The sequence below is a fragment of the Taudactylus pleione genome, unplaced genomic scaffold (genome assembly GCF_031769625.1).
Source record: "Taudactylus pleione unplaced genomic scaffold, aTauple2 ptg000910l, whole genome shotgun sequence".
Taxonomy (NCBI): Eukaryota; Metazoa; Chordata; class Amphibia; order Anura; family Myobatrachidae; genus Taudactylus; species Taudactylus pleione.
The window spans coordinates 342,126-362,082 of record NW_028285311.1 but is presented as its reverse complement, the minus strand read 5'-3'; the positions used below and the strand labels follow the sequence as shown (position 1 = coordinate 362,082).

The 19,957-nt window shown below is 42.2% G+C and overlaps 2 protein-coding genes across 2 annotated transcripts in view; one reads left to right on the top strand and one right to left on the bottom strand.

Annotated features, from left to right (window-relative positions):
• LOC148473808 (uncharacterized) overlaps positions 1–19,957 on the bottom strand; it is a 227,874-nt gene that overhangs the window by 37,518 nt on the left and 170,399 nt on the right. The window lies entirely within an intron of this gene.
• Positions 1–19,957, top strand: part of LOC148473809 (uncharacterized) — a 285,177-nt gene that overhangs the window by 145,138 nt on the left and 120,082 nt on the right. Inside the window, exon 7 of the mRNA XM_088459415.1 lies at positions 1,461–1,957. Coding sequence (XP_088315541.1) covers positions 1,461–1,957 — 497 coding nt within the window. The remainder of the gene's footprint in view (positions 1–1,460; positions 1,958–19,957) is intronic.

The window sequence follows — 19,957 nt, the reverse complement described above, 5'->3', positions numbered from 1 at the left end:
CTACTGCTTACCCTTAACCCCCTCTACCCCAACTGCTATCTTCTCCCAGCATTGTACCATAATATGGGATGGAACCCAGAAAAAGGGGAATAGGACCCCAATTTTTTAAAGAGAGAGGGGTCCCAAGGACCCACTAATTTTTTTTGCTCACCACGATCACTGACGGGAAATGTGGTTGCTATAAGGGATGACCTCTCTAGCTAGACTCTAGGAGTTTATGTAGATACCTGGGTGTGTCCTAACATAAAGGGACTTTCATTAGCACAAGATATTATATGTACTAAGTTTATTAGTGCATTTGTTTAGAGGATATGAAGCCTTAACCTACAATAGCACACTATAATGCAACATTAAAATCAACATATTATCAATACAATTTTCCCAATTTAGCAATCACTTAAGTACTGTTACTACAACACTAATAAATCCAGGGCCCAGTTCTTCAATACTGTGAGTCTCATGCAGACCCAGAAAGAAAACTAATTCTATAAATGTGCAGAGAAAATGCAGAACCTTAATGTGACTATTACACAGGCGTGGTAATGTGACTATTACACAGGCGTGGTAATGTGACTATTACTCAGGCGTGGTAATTTGACTATTACACAAGTGTGGTAATGTGACTATTACACAGGCGTGGTAATTTGACTATTACACAAGTGTGGTAATGTGACTATTAGACAGGCGTGGTAATGTGACTATTACACAAGTGTGGTAAACATTAACAGTTACAGCTTCTCTTTCATTACATCTCATGGACAGTGCACATCTGGAGGCAGAAGTATTTTATTCACCTCCGGCACATGCACTTTATATTTTTAAACAAATATGTACCTTACAATATATATATATATATATATATATATATATATATATATATATGGTGTGTGTATATGTATTTATATCGCACAGTTTAAAATGTCAGTTTCAAATTGTACCTTTGAACGTTTTAAAATATTTTTCTATCTTATTTTGTTAACACATTCATATTACTGTACATTTATTATATTCCCAACAGATGGATGCAACAGATGGAATATATCACAGGACCATCTAATTATATCTCCAGATTCTGCAATAAAAGATGACATCAGACGAGATTCTCAAGTTCTCCACAGTACAGATATATCATCTCACCCTTCTGATGTGTCATGTTCTCCTGATAACTCAGATATCAGTACATCTATTACAGCTCTTAGAGCAGATAATATATTTCCTAATAATATAGATGCCACATGTTCTACAAAGAGAACAAAGCTTATTGCCCATCAGCCAGCTAATATACATTTGAAGCCATTTTCATGTCCTGAGTGTGGGAAAGGTTTTAGAAACAAATCCCATCTTGTTATACATGAGAGAACTCACACAGGTGAGAAGCCATTTCCATGTTCTGAGTGTGACAAATGTTTTAGAAACAAATCGGCTCTTCATGTACACGAGAGAACTCACACAGGTAAGAGGCCATTTTCATGTCCTGAGTGTGGAAAATGTTTTACACAGAAATCACATCTTGTTATACATGAGAGAACTCACACAGGTGAGAAGCCATTTCCATGCTGTGAGTGTGACAAATGTTTTAGAAACAAATCGGCTCTTCATGTACACGAGAGAACTCACACAGGTGAGAGGCCATTTTCATGTTCTGAGTGTGAGAAATGTTTTACACAGAAATCATATCTTGTTACACATCAGCGAAGTCACACAGGTGAGAAACCATTTCCATGCTCTGAGTGTGGGAGATGTTTTACACTAAAATCAGATCTTGTTAAACATCATAGAATTCATACCGGTGAGAAACCATTTCTATGTCCTGAGTGTGGGAGATGTTTCACAGAGAAATCACATCTTGTTACACATCAGAGAAGTCACACAGGTGAGAAGCCATTTCCATGCTCTGAGTGTGGGAAATGTTTTACACAGAAATCATCTCTTGTTACACATCAGAAAACTCATAGAGGTGAGAAACCATTTTCATGCTCTGATTGAGAGAAATTACATAAGTCAGATCTTGTGGGATAATATTCACACACATTTAATTGGGAAACTTTGAGAGGGAAATATTTTATCTAAAGAGCGAATCTCGTGCATAATATTTTTTTCCAAAGATGGGTTCTTCAATCTCCTCTTCTCACATTTATTTTTGTTATATAAAGGGCTGAGCTGGCATGGTTTGTGCTACTGATCACTTTGTATTGTCTAGGTCCTGTTACTTTCCATCTCACAAGGTAATATCCACTCAATGTCACGTTAGTGTGTATAGTCACTTTGGAATTGTATTCCCCAAAACAACATAAAAGAATGCAGAAGAACATGGACCGTGCTTAAGGGACTTGGGGTAAATTCATAGTGACTTGTAATGGGACATTTGGTCTATATACCTGTTAAACAAGTTCCTGCCATAAGCCTCCTCTGCGCCAGCAATAATAGCCTGTGATACACAACTAGGATGCCAGGTGCCCAGAGCAACGTGAGGTCATAAATGATCAGTGTGATGTCATAGGTTTGTTTTCCAAAAATGAAGAGACTGACAAACACAAATTGTTCTTCGGTTAGTGGCACCATCACCACGACACCATAAGTGTGAGGAATAAGGACTGTCCTATATGTGGGTGTCCCTGGCGCTCTGGGTGTAGTCTCTGTGTATATTTGTGTGTCTATAGGAAGACCGTGCTCCCTTTCCTGAGCACAGAGGATGACGCTATGATATGTACTGATAGTGTAATAAATGCAGTGTAATATCTTGTAGTGTTATTCTTCTTCCTTTTGTATCACTTTATATTTTATGTTTGTTACATTAATGGGCTGTCATCACTCAGGGATAGATGTGTGCTATAGTCTTGTTATATGTATATAGTGTCTATGATGGCGCTAGTAAGGGGATGTGTGTGACATTACTGGTGGGGGTGTGATGTAATAACAGGCATGGCTGGTGCCAAGAGGAAACAATGGAGATCAGACACCAGCACCACTGAGGTTCCTTATTGCTCCTACAGAGGGATACACCTGTGTGCTCTGTGTTTGGCACAATCCATGTAATACATTGTGTGTACAGTCTGTGTAATGTGTACACATCCTCCCAGTTTAGTCATCAAATTGGGTACACATTGTGCCAACGGATCTGCCAACACAGCTGCCGATCAGATAAACTATACACACTTACTGATCAGCCACTAGACATATCGTCCTGATGCCCCAGATGGGAGGGCATTTGAATTTTCCTACCCAGCTGCGATGTCAGTCCCTACAGCAGGTGTATGAGTGGTCAGTGGTCCACCCGTACAGAGAGATGCACCGATATATCTGCTTATATATCTCCCATCTGCACTGCTGCACAGCCAATGCGATATATCTGTGAACAATGTCGCAACATATCGGATGCTCATTTGAACGGCCGATATATCACCCAGTGTGTATCCAGCTTTATTAGGGTGGAGGAAAGTGACTGTAAAGCCTGAACCCCAGATTATTCAGGCCAGAGCTTCTTCCTCATGTACATAATTTGACCCTGGAACCAGTCACAATGCAATTGACAGACACATAGTATAACTTTAGGCAAACTGAGTGATGTACAAACCCCACAAACCATGGCTGATGCCACCACCAGGAGTGACAAAAGGTCACGCTAATAATACTTAGTTGCTACAGATATTTAATCATCTACCTATTTAGGTGGAATCCACTTTTGTTCTATTGTTATGTTATGGCATCCGACTGTAATGTGACTTATATTGTGTTATATTGCACTGCATCTTATGGCATCCGGCTGTAATGTGACATATTGTGTTATATCACTGTGCGTGTTATGGCATCTGGCTGTAATGTGACTTATATTGTGTTATATTGCTCTGCATGTTATGGCATCTGGCTGTAATGTGACTTATATTGTGTTATATTGTGCTGCATGTTATGGCATCTGACTGTAATGTGACATATTGTGTTATATTGCTCTGCATCTTATGGCATCTGGCTGTAATGTGACTTATATTGTGTTATATTGCTCTGCATGTTATGGCATCTGACTGTAATGTGACATATTGTGTTATATTGCTCTGCATGTTATGGCATCTGACTGTAATGTGACATATTGTGTTATATTGCTCTGCATGTTATGGCATCTGGCTGTAATGTGACTTATATTGTGTTATATTGCGCTGCATGTTATGGCATCTGACTGTAATGTGACATATTGGGCGGAATTCAATTGTTTTAATCCCCTATCGCGCCCGACGGAGCTATTCTATTCTTGCTACTGTCGGGCGCGATCAGCTGCCAGCGCTACATTTCAGCTCGCACCCCCTGGGGGATGAGAGCTGAAATGTGCGAAAAGTGACATGTTTGGGCGCCCAAACATCACTTTTCGCGATCGCGCCCAGCACTTTGGTCGGGTTTAGCTGCTTTACGCGGCTAAACCTGACCTCTATGGGCGCGATCAGCGCGAACATCTTGGACAATTGTATAGCGGCCCGCGATCTCCTGTCACTTTAGACGGGAGATGCGGGCCGCGAATACAATTGAATTCCGCCCATTGTGTTATATTGCGCTGCATGTTATGGCATCCATCTGTAATGTGACTTATATTGTGTTATATTGCTCTGCATGTTATGGCATCTGGCTGTAAATGTGAATTATATTGTGTTATATTGGAAATGTTAGGTGATGAGATACTTTGACCTGTGACCAGCCTTGTGCTCATCTTTTTCTGAAATGTTAATAAAATGCTGTTTAGGTTAAAAAAGATCAGTATAAATATTATTTAGTCTCATTTTTGTAAAAAACCATTAGACACTATATTTATTTAAGCACTTTTTATTGAGCGAATCAAAGTTATATAGAACAAACATAACTCAAAAATACTTAATACACATATAAAACCACGTCGAAAATAAATCAAACCACAATATAGTGATCCATTTTTAAGAAACATATAAAAGCAAAACAACAATCTCAAACCAACGGTGTGGCAAGATGTCCGAAAAAGGAAGTAGTTAAAGAAACTAGAGAAGAAGGGGAGAGAAAGGAAAATGAAAAAAGGACAAAAGGAGAGAGAAAAAAAAAGTAGACAGAGGGGGAGGGGGTGGTCACTCTTCAGAAAACCCAAAAACAAAATAATAGCAAAAAAATAAATAAATATTGTACTGAATGGAGAAGAAGCATTTTGGGAAGTCAGCCAGGGGGACCATATTTTGTTAAAGGATTTTGAGGAGTGACTTATTATAGCATTCATATATTCCACTTTATAAACATACCAAACACGTGTTAAGATTGCCTGCATAGGAGATTCTGCTATTTGACAGGTCACAGCAGAGACAATGTGCCGGAGCAGTTTATTTAGATATCGGGAGAGTTTAGGGAGATTTAAGGGTAGGAGGAAGTATTTAGGGTCAGGAGGAATCGTAATCTCATATACAGGCCTGGCCAACCTGTGGCTCTCCAGCTGTTGTGAAACTACAAGTCCCAGCATACCATCCCACCGAACAGCTGGAAAAGCATGCTAGGACTTGTAGTTTCACAACAGCTGGAGAGCCACAGGTTGGCCAGGCCTGTCATATAGGTTAGAGAGGAGATTGATAACCTCTTGCAATATACCAGCCAGTTTTGGACAGGGCCACCAAATATGCAAAAAGGTGCCCTTGCTCTGTCAACCCCTCCAGCACCTTCAGGAAACAAAGTTTTTAACAGAGATGGTATATATACCACCGATATAGTAATTTATAAATATTTTCCTTAATCTTGACACAGATAGAACTAGATGCGGCATAGTCCCAGATTTTCGTCCAGTCTCCACTATCCATAGTATGTCCAAGGTCTAAGTCTTGTGCTAATTCATGAGAGTCCCGGTTAGGGCCTTCTTCATCTAATAAAGCATAAATATTGGAGATTAGACCTCTGGTAGAGGAGTGTTTCCAACAAATAGACTCAAAATAGGACTGATCGTCAGAGTAGGACTCATTTTAGAATGAAAGTGCCTAATTTGCAGAAAGCATAAGAAATATTTGGAGGGAATCGCCGCTTTTTTTTGAAGTACAGAAAATTTTGGAAAATTAGCATCCGTGGTAATATAATTTAAATAACAAATATTTCCTGATAGCCAGGTGGTAAAGGAGGATTTACACAAACCAGGGGGGAATGCAGGATTATGAAATAAAGGTATCAAATGAGACGGACTTGGGTCTAGTTGAAAGCATTTATTGACTAAGGGCCTGATTCAGAGCCGTTCGCTATTTGCGGTCGTTCGTTCAAAAACAAGGGGTGGCTATTCAAATGATCCGTTCGCAAATTGCAGTCTGTTCACACCTCTAAGTCTGAACGAGCGAGCAAAACATACGCTCGTTTATTTGTTCGAAACGCCCCCTGGCCGCTCGCACCATACGTCATGTCCGCTATTTATTAGATTAATCGAGTACATCGACCAGCGTATGAACTGCTCGCTATTCTTGTGGTTGGTTTTTGCTACCACAATCTTGCGAGCAGTTCTGGCTATAAAATAACCCAGTGACGTGGTCAATGATGCTGCTGTATTAATTATGCACACCCATAAAACGCCCGTTTTGACCTTTAAGCACGCCTGCGTTCGGATCTCCACTCCCCATTTTCAAGCACCTTCCCCTGTTACCACCCACATACGCCTCATTCTGTCACTCAAAATAGCAGGCATTCGCTATATTGCGAGCACATGAATTTCGTCCGCACTGACTGGTTCGCGCATGCGTATAACGATCCGTACGCATGGGCAGATGTGCGAACATCGCTCGGAACGAGCGTACTGCCGCTAGCGAGTGGCTCTGAATGAGGGTCTAAATCCCAAACAGCTAACCAAACAGGAAACTACAGGAAGGGAGATTACTGTCCATGGGCGTCGAATCCTGCGAAGCCACAGCAGGGAAGATTCAGTGGCCAGTGCCAGCTCCTCAGCCTCAATGTCCACCCAGACCTTCCTCGCATCAGTATTACACCACTGCACACAATGAGAGAGCTGCATAGTAATATTTCCTGGTCAAGTATACCCAAACCTCAATCCCTAGAAGGAAGCTGAAGTAATTTAAGTCTAATCCGTGGGCATTCATGGTTCCATATAAGTGAAAAGTTTGATGTTGAAGAAATGTAAAAACATACAGAGGAATATATATCAGAAGAGTCTGGAAAAGATACAGGAGCCGAGAAAGAACGCTCATCTTACCTGACTGTATTCTGCCTATCCATGAGATGAAGTAGCTGGACCACTCATGGAGATCAGATTTGATACTGTCTAAAGGCGAGGAAAATTAGCCTGGTATAGCTGGTGATGATGGTGAGTTAGAAAAACACTTAGATATTTGATTTTCTTGTTATGCCAGGTGCATGGCAGCAGGGTTTCTAAAGTATGTGCTGAGAGTACTGCTGTATTTCAGAAAGGAGTGATTTAAGAGATTGGGCTGGTTCAGTGAGGGAAATGAAAACATCATCAGCATATAACGCCATTTTATGTTCTGAAGGGCCTGTACTTATACCACGATAGTCTTATTACATCAGATCCTTGCCGCCAGAGGTTCCATCGCAAGTGAGAGAGGACAACCCTGCCTGGTACCATTAGCAATCCTAAAGTTAGAGGAGCGTTATTAACTGAGACCCGCGACGATGGTGAGCGATAAAGCACCAGGACGCCGTCCAAGAATTTACCAGAGAAGCCCATTTTATCAAGAACTGCATAAACAAAGGGTCAGGAAATGCGACTGAAGGCCTTCTCCACACCAAGCACTAAAATAAGAGGGACGTTTCTGTTTATGAATAGAGTGAATCAAGTCAATAGTCCTTCTAGTGTTGTTCAATGCCTGGTACCCTGGTATAAACCCGACCTGATCAGGATATAGCAGGTATGAAAATAAAGGGGCCAAGCGATTGGCTAAGATTTTAGCATACATTTTCAGGTCAACATTCAATAACGAAATTGGCCTATAGTTAATACATTGTTTCGGATCTTTATCAGGCTTTGGGATCACAATACTGGCCCAGGTTGTTTTAAGAGCAGAGGAGGCGCACTACATGATGTCATTAAATAAGGTGTAAGTAAGGTGTGGAGCAAGTTCTTTTGCAAATAATTACCCGTCAGGACCTGGGGTGACAAAGATTCGCATTGATTTTATAGCAACTATTGTCTCTTTATGTGAAATACGCTCATTGAGTATAATCAGCTGAGAGTCCGATAGGCTAGGTAGAGAGGTGGATGAAAGATATGAGTGACTTCCTCAGTCCCAACAGGAGGAGGAAAGGGAAGAATCCGTAAAATTATAAAGAGAACTATAAAAGGTCTGAAATTCCTCAGCCATTATTTCAGGGTCATAGGTGAAAGAACCAAGTGAATACAATTTGACTATCGCACCTAACGCTTGCCTATGAGTACCTTATTCGCTAATAAAGAATCTGTTTCATCAACCTTATCGTAAAAAAGCACTGACGAAGCTTCTGTAAAGTAAGTGCGGAGCGGTGAGACAAGAGGGTATTTAGTTGACCTCAGATTCTCTTTTTGGGAATGTACTGAGGTGCTAGGGGATAGTTTGTGTTGAGCCAGTAATGTGGATATTTGTGACTCCAGGAGTTGAATCATCTGTGTTGCTGCTTTCCTAACAGCTGAGGTTTTAGCAATGAGAAGACCTCGTATAGTAGCCTTATGGGCTTCCCAGAGGATCCTGGAGGAAATGCCAGGAGAGGAATTCTTGAAATAATGGACTGTTGCTAACTTAATTTCTTGTAAAGCAGAGGGGTGCTGTAGAAGGGAATAATCTAAGCACCAATTGCATTATCTAAGAGCAGAACAATATATATCTAAAAGAATACAAACAGCTGCATGGTCTGTCCAGGAGAGTGGGGTAATGCCTGCATCTAAAACCAAGCGAGTAATAGAGGAGGAGACATGGATCATATCAAATCTTGAGTAATGCTGATGTGGAGCCGAGAAATGGGTATAATCATTAGACTGAAGATATTTAAAATGCCAGGAGTAGCAGAGACCATAATGTTTAAGGGAAGAAATGAGAGTACGGAATGCCCTGGGGAGTGATGTTCCCGAAGTGCGGGCAGGGGGATTAGTTTTATCTACAAAGGGTCAATAATAGCATTCAAATCCCCACCCATAATTATGCGTCCCTGCGCCTCTCTACCAATATGCCAAAATAAAGAATAAACAAATTGGGGATGATCTTGGTTGGGAGCATAAACTGAAACTAAGGTGAGGGTCTCAGCGTGAAGGGTGCCAATCACCACGAGGAAATGTCCCTCTGGGTCTATTACAGTTTTGGTGTGAACTAATGGAAGCTTACGATAGATTAAAATGGCAATCCCTTGTTTTTTTACAAGTTGCTAGAGCAAAGAAGGTCAGAGAAAACCACCTACATCGGGGCTGGGAATGCATACCTGTAAGGTGCATCTCTTGCAGGAAGGCAATATGTACGTTTCTTTGGAGAATTCAGTCCATTCACATTAATAGATAGCAATTTAAGTGAAAGAGAAAAAATGTGAGAATATGCAGCACACATAACACAAATAAATATGAGAAATCACATAGTGGGTCTATAGAGAACCACAAAAAAAAAAAGAAAAAAATACAAGGGGAAAACATAGAAATGCCACAAAAAAAGTGGAAAAGAAAATATAAAAAATCATAGAACTCATATGGGTAAGTACCCTGAATAAATGGGTCCCAAATCAAGACCCCAACAGAAATAATCCACATAATAATGAATACAAATATTGAAGGGAGCATTGGGGCAGTGGCAGGACTGTCTAACATGGCCGAATCTGCCTGAACCCTCATGCAGAATTGGTAATAACTGAAACATACAAACAATCCCTGAAATACAGGAATAATATACCTGGGTCATAATGAAAAAAAAAGGGGGTAAAGGAATGGAAAAGGGAAGGGAAGTAGGAGAGGGGAGACTAAGGGAAAAACAGGGAGGAGGGAAAGGAGAAGGGTAGGGAGGGGAAGGGAGGTAGGAGAGGGGAGACTAAGGGAAGAACAGGGAGGAGGGGAAGGGAGGTAGGAGAAGGGAGACTAAGGGAAAAACAGAAGAGTAAGGAGGGGAAGGGAGAGAGGAGAGACTAAGGGAAAAACAGGGAGGAGGGAAAGGAGAAGGGAAGGGAGGTAGGAGAGGGAAGACTAAGGGAAAAACAGGGAGGAGGGAAAGGAGAAGGGTAGGGATAGGAAGGGAGGTAGGAGACAGGGAGACTAAGGGAAAAACAGGGCGGAGGGTAAGGAGAAGGATAGGGTGGGAAAGGGATGTAGAAGAGGGGAGACTAAGGGAAAAACAGGGAGGAAGGAAAGGAGAAGGGTATGGAGGGGAAAAGGTAGTAGGAGAAAAGGAAACCTAGGGAAAACCATGGAGGTAAAAAGAGAAAAAACATAACATATCAAAACATAACCATTGGTTAGAAGAAAACACAATATCAAAACCTTACAGCATATGAACAAAATAATGTCAAAGGTTATAAAGGATCAAGATGGGGGAGTTGTTATGTTTCCCATCAAACAACAACATTAAACCCCTATATAGAAGAAGCATGTAAAGAACAATAATGCAGGTAATTCAAGTGGGGTCACAGTCCTCGGAATGATGACGAGATATCTTGGTCCACTTTGGTGAAGGGAGCATAGAGCGCTATGACTTGGGAGGTAGTATGGCAGTCACCGGAGTGAAGGTCAGCATTGGAAGTAGGCACAGCGTGGCCAGTAGTTCTTGACCTTGGATGAGGGTTTTGACATTATGGACAGAGTTGTTCGCTGAAACCTAAAGCATAAAGGGGAATCCCCATCTATACCAGATTTGATGCTGTCACAGAATCTTAGTGACCGGCTAGAGGTCCAATTGTTTTTGAATAGTGGAGGGGGCCAAGCCCTGAAAAACTTGTAACTGCATATCTTGGAAAGGAATCACTGCAGAGTCATGAATGGATAACAGGATCCATTCCTTTGCCCGAAAATAGTGCAGACGGACTATGACATCCCTAGGTGGCTGAGATGGAGAAGATTTTGATTGGAGCAAACTGTGGGCTCTATCACATAAACAATCCTCATCCATGAGATCTGGCACTATATGTCGCAAGAAGGCCTTCAGAAACGATGATAGGGAGGAGCCAAGGACCGGCTCTGCTATATTACGAATGCGTAATTGATACAACAAGGCAGATTCTCTTGGCCCTCCCGTCTTTCCTTGAGAGCTTCAACTTCATCATGAAGTCCGGAAAGTTCTTTATCAAGGCGTTGTTGGGAGCGACATAAATTATCTGACTTGGATTCCAAGGCATCCGTTCTATTGCCAAAGGATGTTAGTTCCGATTTAAAATCCGTTACAGTTGTAGATAATTTTTTCTGTAAAGAAGATTGAAAAACTTCCAGCAAACTCGTCATCACTTTGGGGGTCAATGCCCATATCTGACGAGCATGAGGAGGAGGGGGATTTTGGGTGCAATGCTTGATTCTGTGAGCTCTTGAATTTAGGTCCGAAATTCGCAGAAGCTGGTGGAGGATATTTATTCCATGACATGGTGAGATAGTAGGTATAGAGAAAACAATAGACACAGATATCAAGGAAAAGACAGGATTCTACAATAGTGATCCAGGCAGGTTGAATGGCGTTATTAGTTGTGCGTCCTCAGCTCAACACACAGAGCCTCGAGCACCATAAAAGGATTATCAGAGGCCAGGAGATATCAAATAACAGATGCAAGATCACTTATAAAAAAACCTGCAAACAGTGTTAAATATAAAAAAAAGGAAATAAATCTTCACAACTGTAGTTCTGGCAGAGATCAGGTGAGAACTGTGGCAGAAGGTAAGAGCCAGTTGGAAGGAAACAGTCTACTGCTATAGCCTCACAGTAACACGCACAAATCAGGACCAGATATATATGAAAATTAAGCTAATCATGGTGAAGCTATCATCAATAACCACAAGGGGGTGCCAAAGTATCAGATATAGTACATAGTTTGCAGAGCGATTGTAAAAATATCAGGCATGAATTATTAAATATGTGGATTAAGATATATACTGATAAATATGCAGGTCACCCACAAAAATAGTGGTAGAGGGGCTCAACAGAACTTAATCCTACCAATCCCACAACCAAAACAATGGAAGGTATGGGAGAGTAATGCAGCAGATGGAGATGAAAGTATATGGGGAGATAAAATGGAGTCTACCCGCAGGGACTCACCACCCTCCGGTTCCACCACCAGGCACTCCAAGCTGTCACACAGGTGGGGGCGCCACCCATGGTCCAGCCAGTAACCAAGGTGCCGCTGGTGACCACCTGGCTTTGCAGTAGATGGCTGCAGAAAATGGTAGGAGGGAGGGTTAAGATGGCCACCGCAAGGTGGAAGATCTAGTCGGACAGCATCTCTTCAGGCCCTGGGGTAATGAACACAGGCTCTGGCGAGGTAGTGGGGGCTGTAAAGCCAGCAAGGTTCCCACAGTCAGGATGCCACCTGGGGGATCTACAATGAGGGCTCCATCGAGCTGCTGCAGTTCAGGTGGCCCCGATCATGTGCCCCTGGAGGTCTGCTGTGGCTGCCTGCACAAATCTGGTCCCTGGATCAGGAGGGGGCAGCAGACTGCAACCTGCAGGAATGCCTAGAGTACTCCCTGGCTCCGCAACCGTGAATGCCAGTGTAAGGTGTAGGGTGTAAGTATCTGGGGGGTGCTGATATCCCAGAGTAGCTGCAGAGAAAGCTTGTTATCGTCAGGCTAGGCAGGAGCTCAGGGGACAACCGACTGCATCCATTGCTAGCTAGGCCACGGCCCTCATCAGACACTATATTATACATGGTAAGTTACTAGCCACTTCTTGCTATATTTCTAGACTTAGCGCAGTGTGTACTATGTCATTAGATGCCTAATAGGTGCCACAATTATCAGGCCAAACCAATGAGAAGACAGTTTATATTAGTCTCATATAGAGATATCAGAAAGACTGGATAATAACAAATTGTCCTTAGAATGATTTTGGCTGGCAATGTACCATGCATGCATTGTAACTAATCTACTGACACCTTTCATCACTGCATGCATTGTAACTAATCTACTGCCACCTTTCATCACTGCATACATTGTAACTAATCTTACTGACACCTTTCATTACTGCATACATTGTAACTAATCTTACTGACACCTTTCATCACTGCATACATTGTAACTAATCTACTGACACCTTTCATCACTGCATGCATTGTAACTAATCTACTGACACCTTTCATCACTGCATACATTGTAACTAATCTTACTGACACCTTTCATTACTGCATACATTGTAACTAATCTTACTGACACCTTTCATCACTGCATACATTGTAACTAACCTTACTGACACCTTTCATCACTGCATACATTGTAACTAACCTTACTGACACCTTTCATCACTGCATACATTGTAACTAATCTTACTGACACCTTTCATCACTGCATACATTGTAACTAATCTTACTGACACCTTTCATCACTGCATACATTGTGACTAACCTTACTGACACCTTTCATCACTGCATGCATTGTAACTAACCTTACTGACACCTTTAATCACTGCATACATTGTAACTAATCTTACTGACACATTTCATCACTGCATACATTGTAACTAACCTTACTGACACCTCTCATCACTGCATACATTGTAACTAATCTTACTGACCCCTTTCATCACTGCATACATTGTAACTAATCTTACTGACACCTTTCATCACTGCATACATTGTAACTAACCTTACTGACACCTTTCATCACTGCATGCATTGTAACTAACCTTACTGACACCTTTAATCACTGCATACATTGTAACTAATCTTACTGACACATTTCATCACTGCATACATTGTAACTAACCTTACTGACACCTCTCATCACTGCATACATTGTAACTAATCTTACTGACCCCTTTCATCACTGCATACATTGTAACTAATCTTACTGACACCTTTCATCACTGCATACATTGTAACTAATCTTACTGACACCTCTCATTACTGCATACATTGTAACTAATCTTACTGACACTTTTCATCACTGCATATATTGTAACTAATCTTACTGACACCTCTCATTACTGCATACATTGTAACTAATCTTACTGACACCTTTCATCACTGCATACATTGTAAATAATCTTACTGACACCTTTCATAACTGCATACATAGTAACTAATCTATTGACACCTTTCATCACTGCATACATTGTAACTAATCTACTGACACCTTTCATCACTGCATACATTGTAACTAATCTACTGACACCTTTCATCACTGCATACATTGTAACTAATCTTACTGACACCTTTCATCACTGCATACATTGTAACTAATCTACTGACACCTTTCATCACTGCATACATTGTAACTAATCTTACTGACACCTTTCATCACTGCATACATTGTAACTAATCTACTGACACCTTTCATCACTGCATACATTGTAACTAATCTACTGACACCTTTCATCACTGCATACATTGTAACTAATCTTACTGACACCTTTCATCACTGCATACATTGTAACTAATCTTACTGACACCTTTCATCACTGCATACATTGTAACTAATCTTACTGACACCTTTCATCACTGCATACATTGTAACTAATCTACTGACACCTTTCATCACTGCATACATTGTAACTAATCTTACTGACACCTTTCATCACTGCATACATTGTAACTAATCTTACTGACACCTTTCATCACTGCATACATTGTAACTAATCTACTGACACCTTTCATCACTGCATACATTGTAACTAATCTACTGACACCTTTCATCACTGCATACATTGTAACTAATCTTACTGACACCTTTCATCACTGCATACATTGTAACTAATCTACTGACACCTTTCATCACTGCATACATTGTAACTAATCTTACTGACACCTTTCATCACTGCATACATTGTAACTAATCTACTGACACCTTTCATCACTGCATACATTGTAACTAATCTACTGACACCTTTCATCACTGCATACATTGTAACTAATCTTACTGACACCTTTCATCACTGCATACATTGTAACTAATCTTACTGACACATTTCATCACTGCATACAGTGTAACTAATCTACTGACACCTTTCATCACTGCATACATTGTTCTATATAATAAATGTTATATTACTATCGCATCTGACTGAAAGGATATTGTAATTCTATTGTAAAGTACCTTATTAAATATAAATATCTTTGATAAGCAACTGCCAACCTGCTCTACTTCTCACACACTAAGAGGAAGACACAGGAGATTATTGGTTAGTGAGTGACTTTATCATCATCCATTTCTCAGCATATGTCTTATTAGTGTACAGGTAAGAGCTGTGATAGAGAAGGTCCTCCATCCCCTGCTCTCACCATTGTGCAGCTCTTACAGACTAGAAGAAGTAACCTGGTAACAGGTCAGTCACTGACCGATCACTGCCGGCTTCCTCCTGTCACTGCCTGAGGATTTCTGGTGACAGAAAGTCAGGGGATGTATAATGAGGGTGGTCTGATAAGTGCACAGGTAAGAGCTGTGATAGAGAAGCTCCTCCATCCCCCGCTCTCACCATTGTGCAGCTCTTACAGACTAGAAGAAGTAACCTGGTAACAGGTCAGTCACTGACCGATCACTGCCGGCTTCCTCCTGTCACTGCCTGAGGATTTCTGGTGACAGAAAGTCAGGGGATGTATAATGAGGGTGGTCTGATAAGTGCACAGGTAAGAGCTGTGATAGAGAAACTCTTCAGCGATGCTCTTTGACTTATACATGGTGTTTGGAAAATAGTAAAAAATGAGTTAAAACATAACCATAATATTTTTTCTAAATTTTTTCCTATACAGACTCCCACCCAAGACCCTGATTTGTCCACAACTCCTGACATCAATCTGATCAGGGACAGCAAGGTGGATACATCATCCCCATGCCCACGGACCATTGAACCCCCCCCCCAACATCTTCCGCACCTCCCCAAAGAAAAAAAAATGGCAGGGGAAAAAGCAGCAGCAACAGCAACCCACCGAGCCAGAGGACATATTCCTGCAGCAGGCGTAATGAATCCTCCAAAGAAAACCAGACCATATTGATGACTTTACGTCACATATAAATAGCGCAATGCGCCAAATGATAGGACAAAGACAAAGGGAGTTCCAGCGGCTGGTCTATGAGCTGCTGATTAGGCCTCTAACTTCTAATCTGCATATTTCTACATATATAGCAGACCCTCTTATGTGCTCACCTGCCCAATCCACCTCTCTGGGCCCCCCCAGCCCAGTTGGAGGCTACTCTCCCACCCAGTACCCCATCCACAAGCCAGGCTATTTACACTGCTATGCTGGAGGCAGAAGATGATTTGCCCCATTTTTTGAAGATGTATTTTTTGTATTATTGTTGCCTGTACTATCACCAAATGTTATCACTCCCAATAGCTACTGTATGCTCTACGGTGGTGATGACGCTGATTGGACAAGGTCACTACACGCATGGAGCAAGTACAGATTGCTGGAAGCCGTGGCCACAATTTGTACTTGTGCCATGTGTGTATTGGTCTGTTCAATCTGGCATCTGACCAACCATATACCATACAGCAGCCTGGCTATTGGGACTGATAACATTTGGTGATAATGCTGATTTCTGCATTTTATATGCATGCTTTAAAATTTATATATAAAACCCCCCAAAAATCTTATGTATTACTGTGCAGTGTTGTTGGCACAGTGTTGTTGGCGCAGTGTTATTGGTACAGTGTTGTTGGTGCAGCCTTATTGGCTGACAATATTGGTATTTAAAGAGTGAAAAAAAAAAAAGATTCTTTTGTTCTATCATAAGAAACAAATGTGTACTTTTTTTTTTTTCTTACCTTACAATACTGGTACAGCAGCACTTTAACAATAGCCTTGCAGGTCTCCGGGATGATGATGCCCAAGGACTCAGGGGAGATGAGGGGCCCAAACTTCAGGTCTTCCAGTGACCTTCTTGTAGCCAGGTACCTCAGGGTAGCCACCAGTTTCTCTTCAGCAGGGATTGTCCTCCGCAGTCTTGTGTCCTGCCTTCCGATGTGGGGGGTCACCATACTCAGCAACTCCTGGAAGGTGTCATCATCCATGCACAGGTAGATGCGGTAGTCCGTGTTCGCTTTGATCTCCATCAGCAGGGGCATGTGAGAGCGAGTATCCCTTTGCAGCAGCCACTCCTTGGTTCAGCATGTTCTCCTTTTTGAGTGGTCCTTTCCTTCATCACCTTGACCCCAGCATAGGCGACCAACACTCTATACCAATAGGGATCCATCAGCACAAAATTCAGGAACAGGATAGAATGCAGGTAGCACACACTTGCAGGTAGAACACACTTTGCAAAGGTAAGCCAAATACAGAGCAGAGCACAGTAGCAATGTACAGGGCTCAGCAGGTATACACCTAGCCTCACTAGTACCAGAGCAGAATGTGCACAGAGTTAAAATGGTGCCTGCTTTTTATACCCCCTAGCTAGCCCCACCCATTTTAAAAATTTTCAACCAATCGTGAAGATCCTCGTGTGTTGTTTGGTAAGCTCATGATTTATCGTGTACGATTTCACGATTTGGACATCGCACATGATGCGCGATCGTGTATCCAATTGGTGGCTTTTTACACCAAATCGTGCCCACGACTGCCGGGGAGCTCCTGGGGAGAGTTCATGGGAAATCATACACAATGTCGGATCGTGAGCACATCGCCAATTGTGTAGGCACCTTAAGTGTGCCTGGAGGCCAGTGTCCATACCTACAGGAGGCAGGGAGGACTCAACAAAGCTGTTATATTTTCAGACTAACTGCCTGTATGTTAGGGGTCAAGCGGTGAGGTAGTTCCCTGAATTATATATATATATATATATATACTGTGTGTATATATATATATACTGTATATATATATATATATATATATTCCATAGACAAAAAACCTTATGGTTTCATATGTTCCATTAAGGTTGCTTGGACATGATCTGAAAATTCACAAAACCTATTGATTTTCTGCCACTCAAACTTCAAAAAGCAATGAAATTGCGATCATTAAGGCTGACGCCTTAATGGACGTGTTCCTTGTGCAATACAGATTAGGTATGCCATCACACCCTGTGGTTAACGGCAGATTCAGCACTCACAGAATGAGATTGCTGTCACTCACAAAATGGTGGAGCTGCTAATTCACAGAAATGTGTGCTCATGAAATACACACATGCAGTCTATGCAACTGAGGAATTTGTATTTTTGCTCATGCATCGCACTACCCGTGTGCGAACCAGTCACTGCGGTCCAGTAAGGGAGTTTGCAGTGTGTACGCATTCCCTCCTGAACGTGACTGACAGGAAGTGCCATTTGGCCAGTGGTCAGAAATGCAAGGTGTCTGTGCATTTGAGTGCCATTACGGGAGCATGTATAATTAAGACCATGCGGCCAGAGGTCTAGTTGCACCCAGGGATGCGTTCATTAGCATATTATCGCAGTGGCTGGGTGCATGCAATTTCTCTGTAGCATTCCTTGCTGAATCAGGCCCTCAGTTAGAACATCTGTTACTATCACCAGGCAGATACCGTGTAAGACCACTAGAGGCACGCTGGCTTGGTCAATAACAGCCCCCATTGTTCACAATTATTTTACTTTAATAAAGGGAAGGCCGCTCAGCTTAGTTGGAGTTCCAAAGTCCAAAAGATTTATTTGCACAAAGAAATACAAATAGAGTACCGCCCCTTACACTGCGCATGTGCGGCTGGCACCAACACAAACCTTCAGTTCTCAATGCACTGACTTCCAAAGGTCACTGCAGTACAATTTATAGGTTCACATTCAAATAGTCCTTAGGGAATAACATAATTGGGTACAGAGGGCGTGGCTTGGTTTTGCATGGAGTGACAGCGTTTTTCTGCGGCTCCCATGATTTCTCATGATTTTATCTTGTTTCCCTGGTGATCTATCTTACCTGCTGGTGCGGGTATGTCTCCTGAGGTCTCTGGTGTGTCGTGTGGGGGTCTCCGGTGCCTCGCAGTGGGCGAATCTGCGACGGAGCATCCTGAGACTGTAGCGGTGTCTGCTCTCCTGTCAGTGAGCGCTCCTGACCACTGTGAGATGCTGCCTTGCGGCTGAACTTTGCCTCCTCCTGCTGCTGTTGTGGTCCTTCCGCGGCGCTCCACTCTGCAATCATTGGCGCTGGGTGTCTGTTCCCCACTAACGCTCCTCTGCTGGGTCTCTGGTGTGGTGAGTCACCTTGCAGCCGCCATCTTAGATCCTGGAGCCTCCCGTGCTACGCTCCTCCATTACACTTCTCCTGTTGCCTACATTATAGGAGTGTATCTGCATAACCTGTACTGCTCTCTGGATGAAGCTGCTTGCCTGCAGTGCTCCTTATTGTCGGTGACCTATACAATACTGCTCTGATTGGGTTCACCTGCTGGATCCTGTAAAGTGGGACATATTGAATTCCTATTAGCTGTGCTGCAGCCTGTTGGCACTAAGTGTTTATCTGTAAATTGCTGGTTCTCATAGTGCTTCTATTGCACTATATTACGTGTGGAGTGTCCTCATATTATTTGTACCAACATGGGTAAAACTGGCAATACCACTGGGGCTGCTGGCAGACTGGAGAAGTATGCAAGAACATCTCAGGTACCTCTATCATCTAATCAAGTTGCGGCCGCCCCCCCCTCCGCCTCTTGAGGGTGATGCTGATCATAGTGGTGCATCTCATTCTACACAACAAATTTTACAGGCCATCTCCACCTCTGAACAAAGAGTCACTGATAAAATTGGTCAAGTTCAAGTTGATGTGTCCTTGCTTCACCAGGATTTCCAAAAAATAAGGGATAGAGTGGGTGAAGCAGAGCACCGCATTTCGGACTTGGAATATGTCACCTCTCCTTTAAAGCATAAGGTTGAAGATTTGTCTTCTCAGGTGGTGTCCACTCAAGCTAAACTGTCTGATGTTGAGGGTCAGCTTAGAC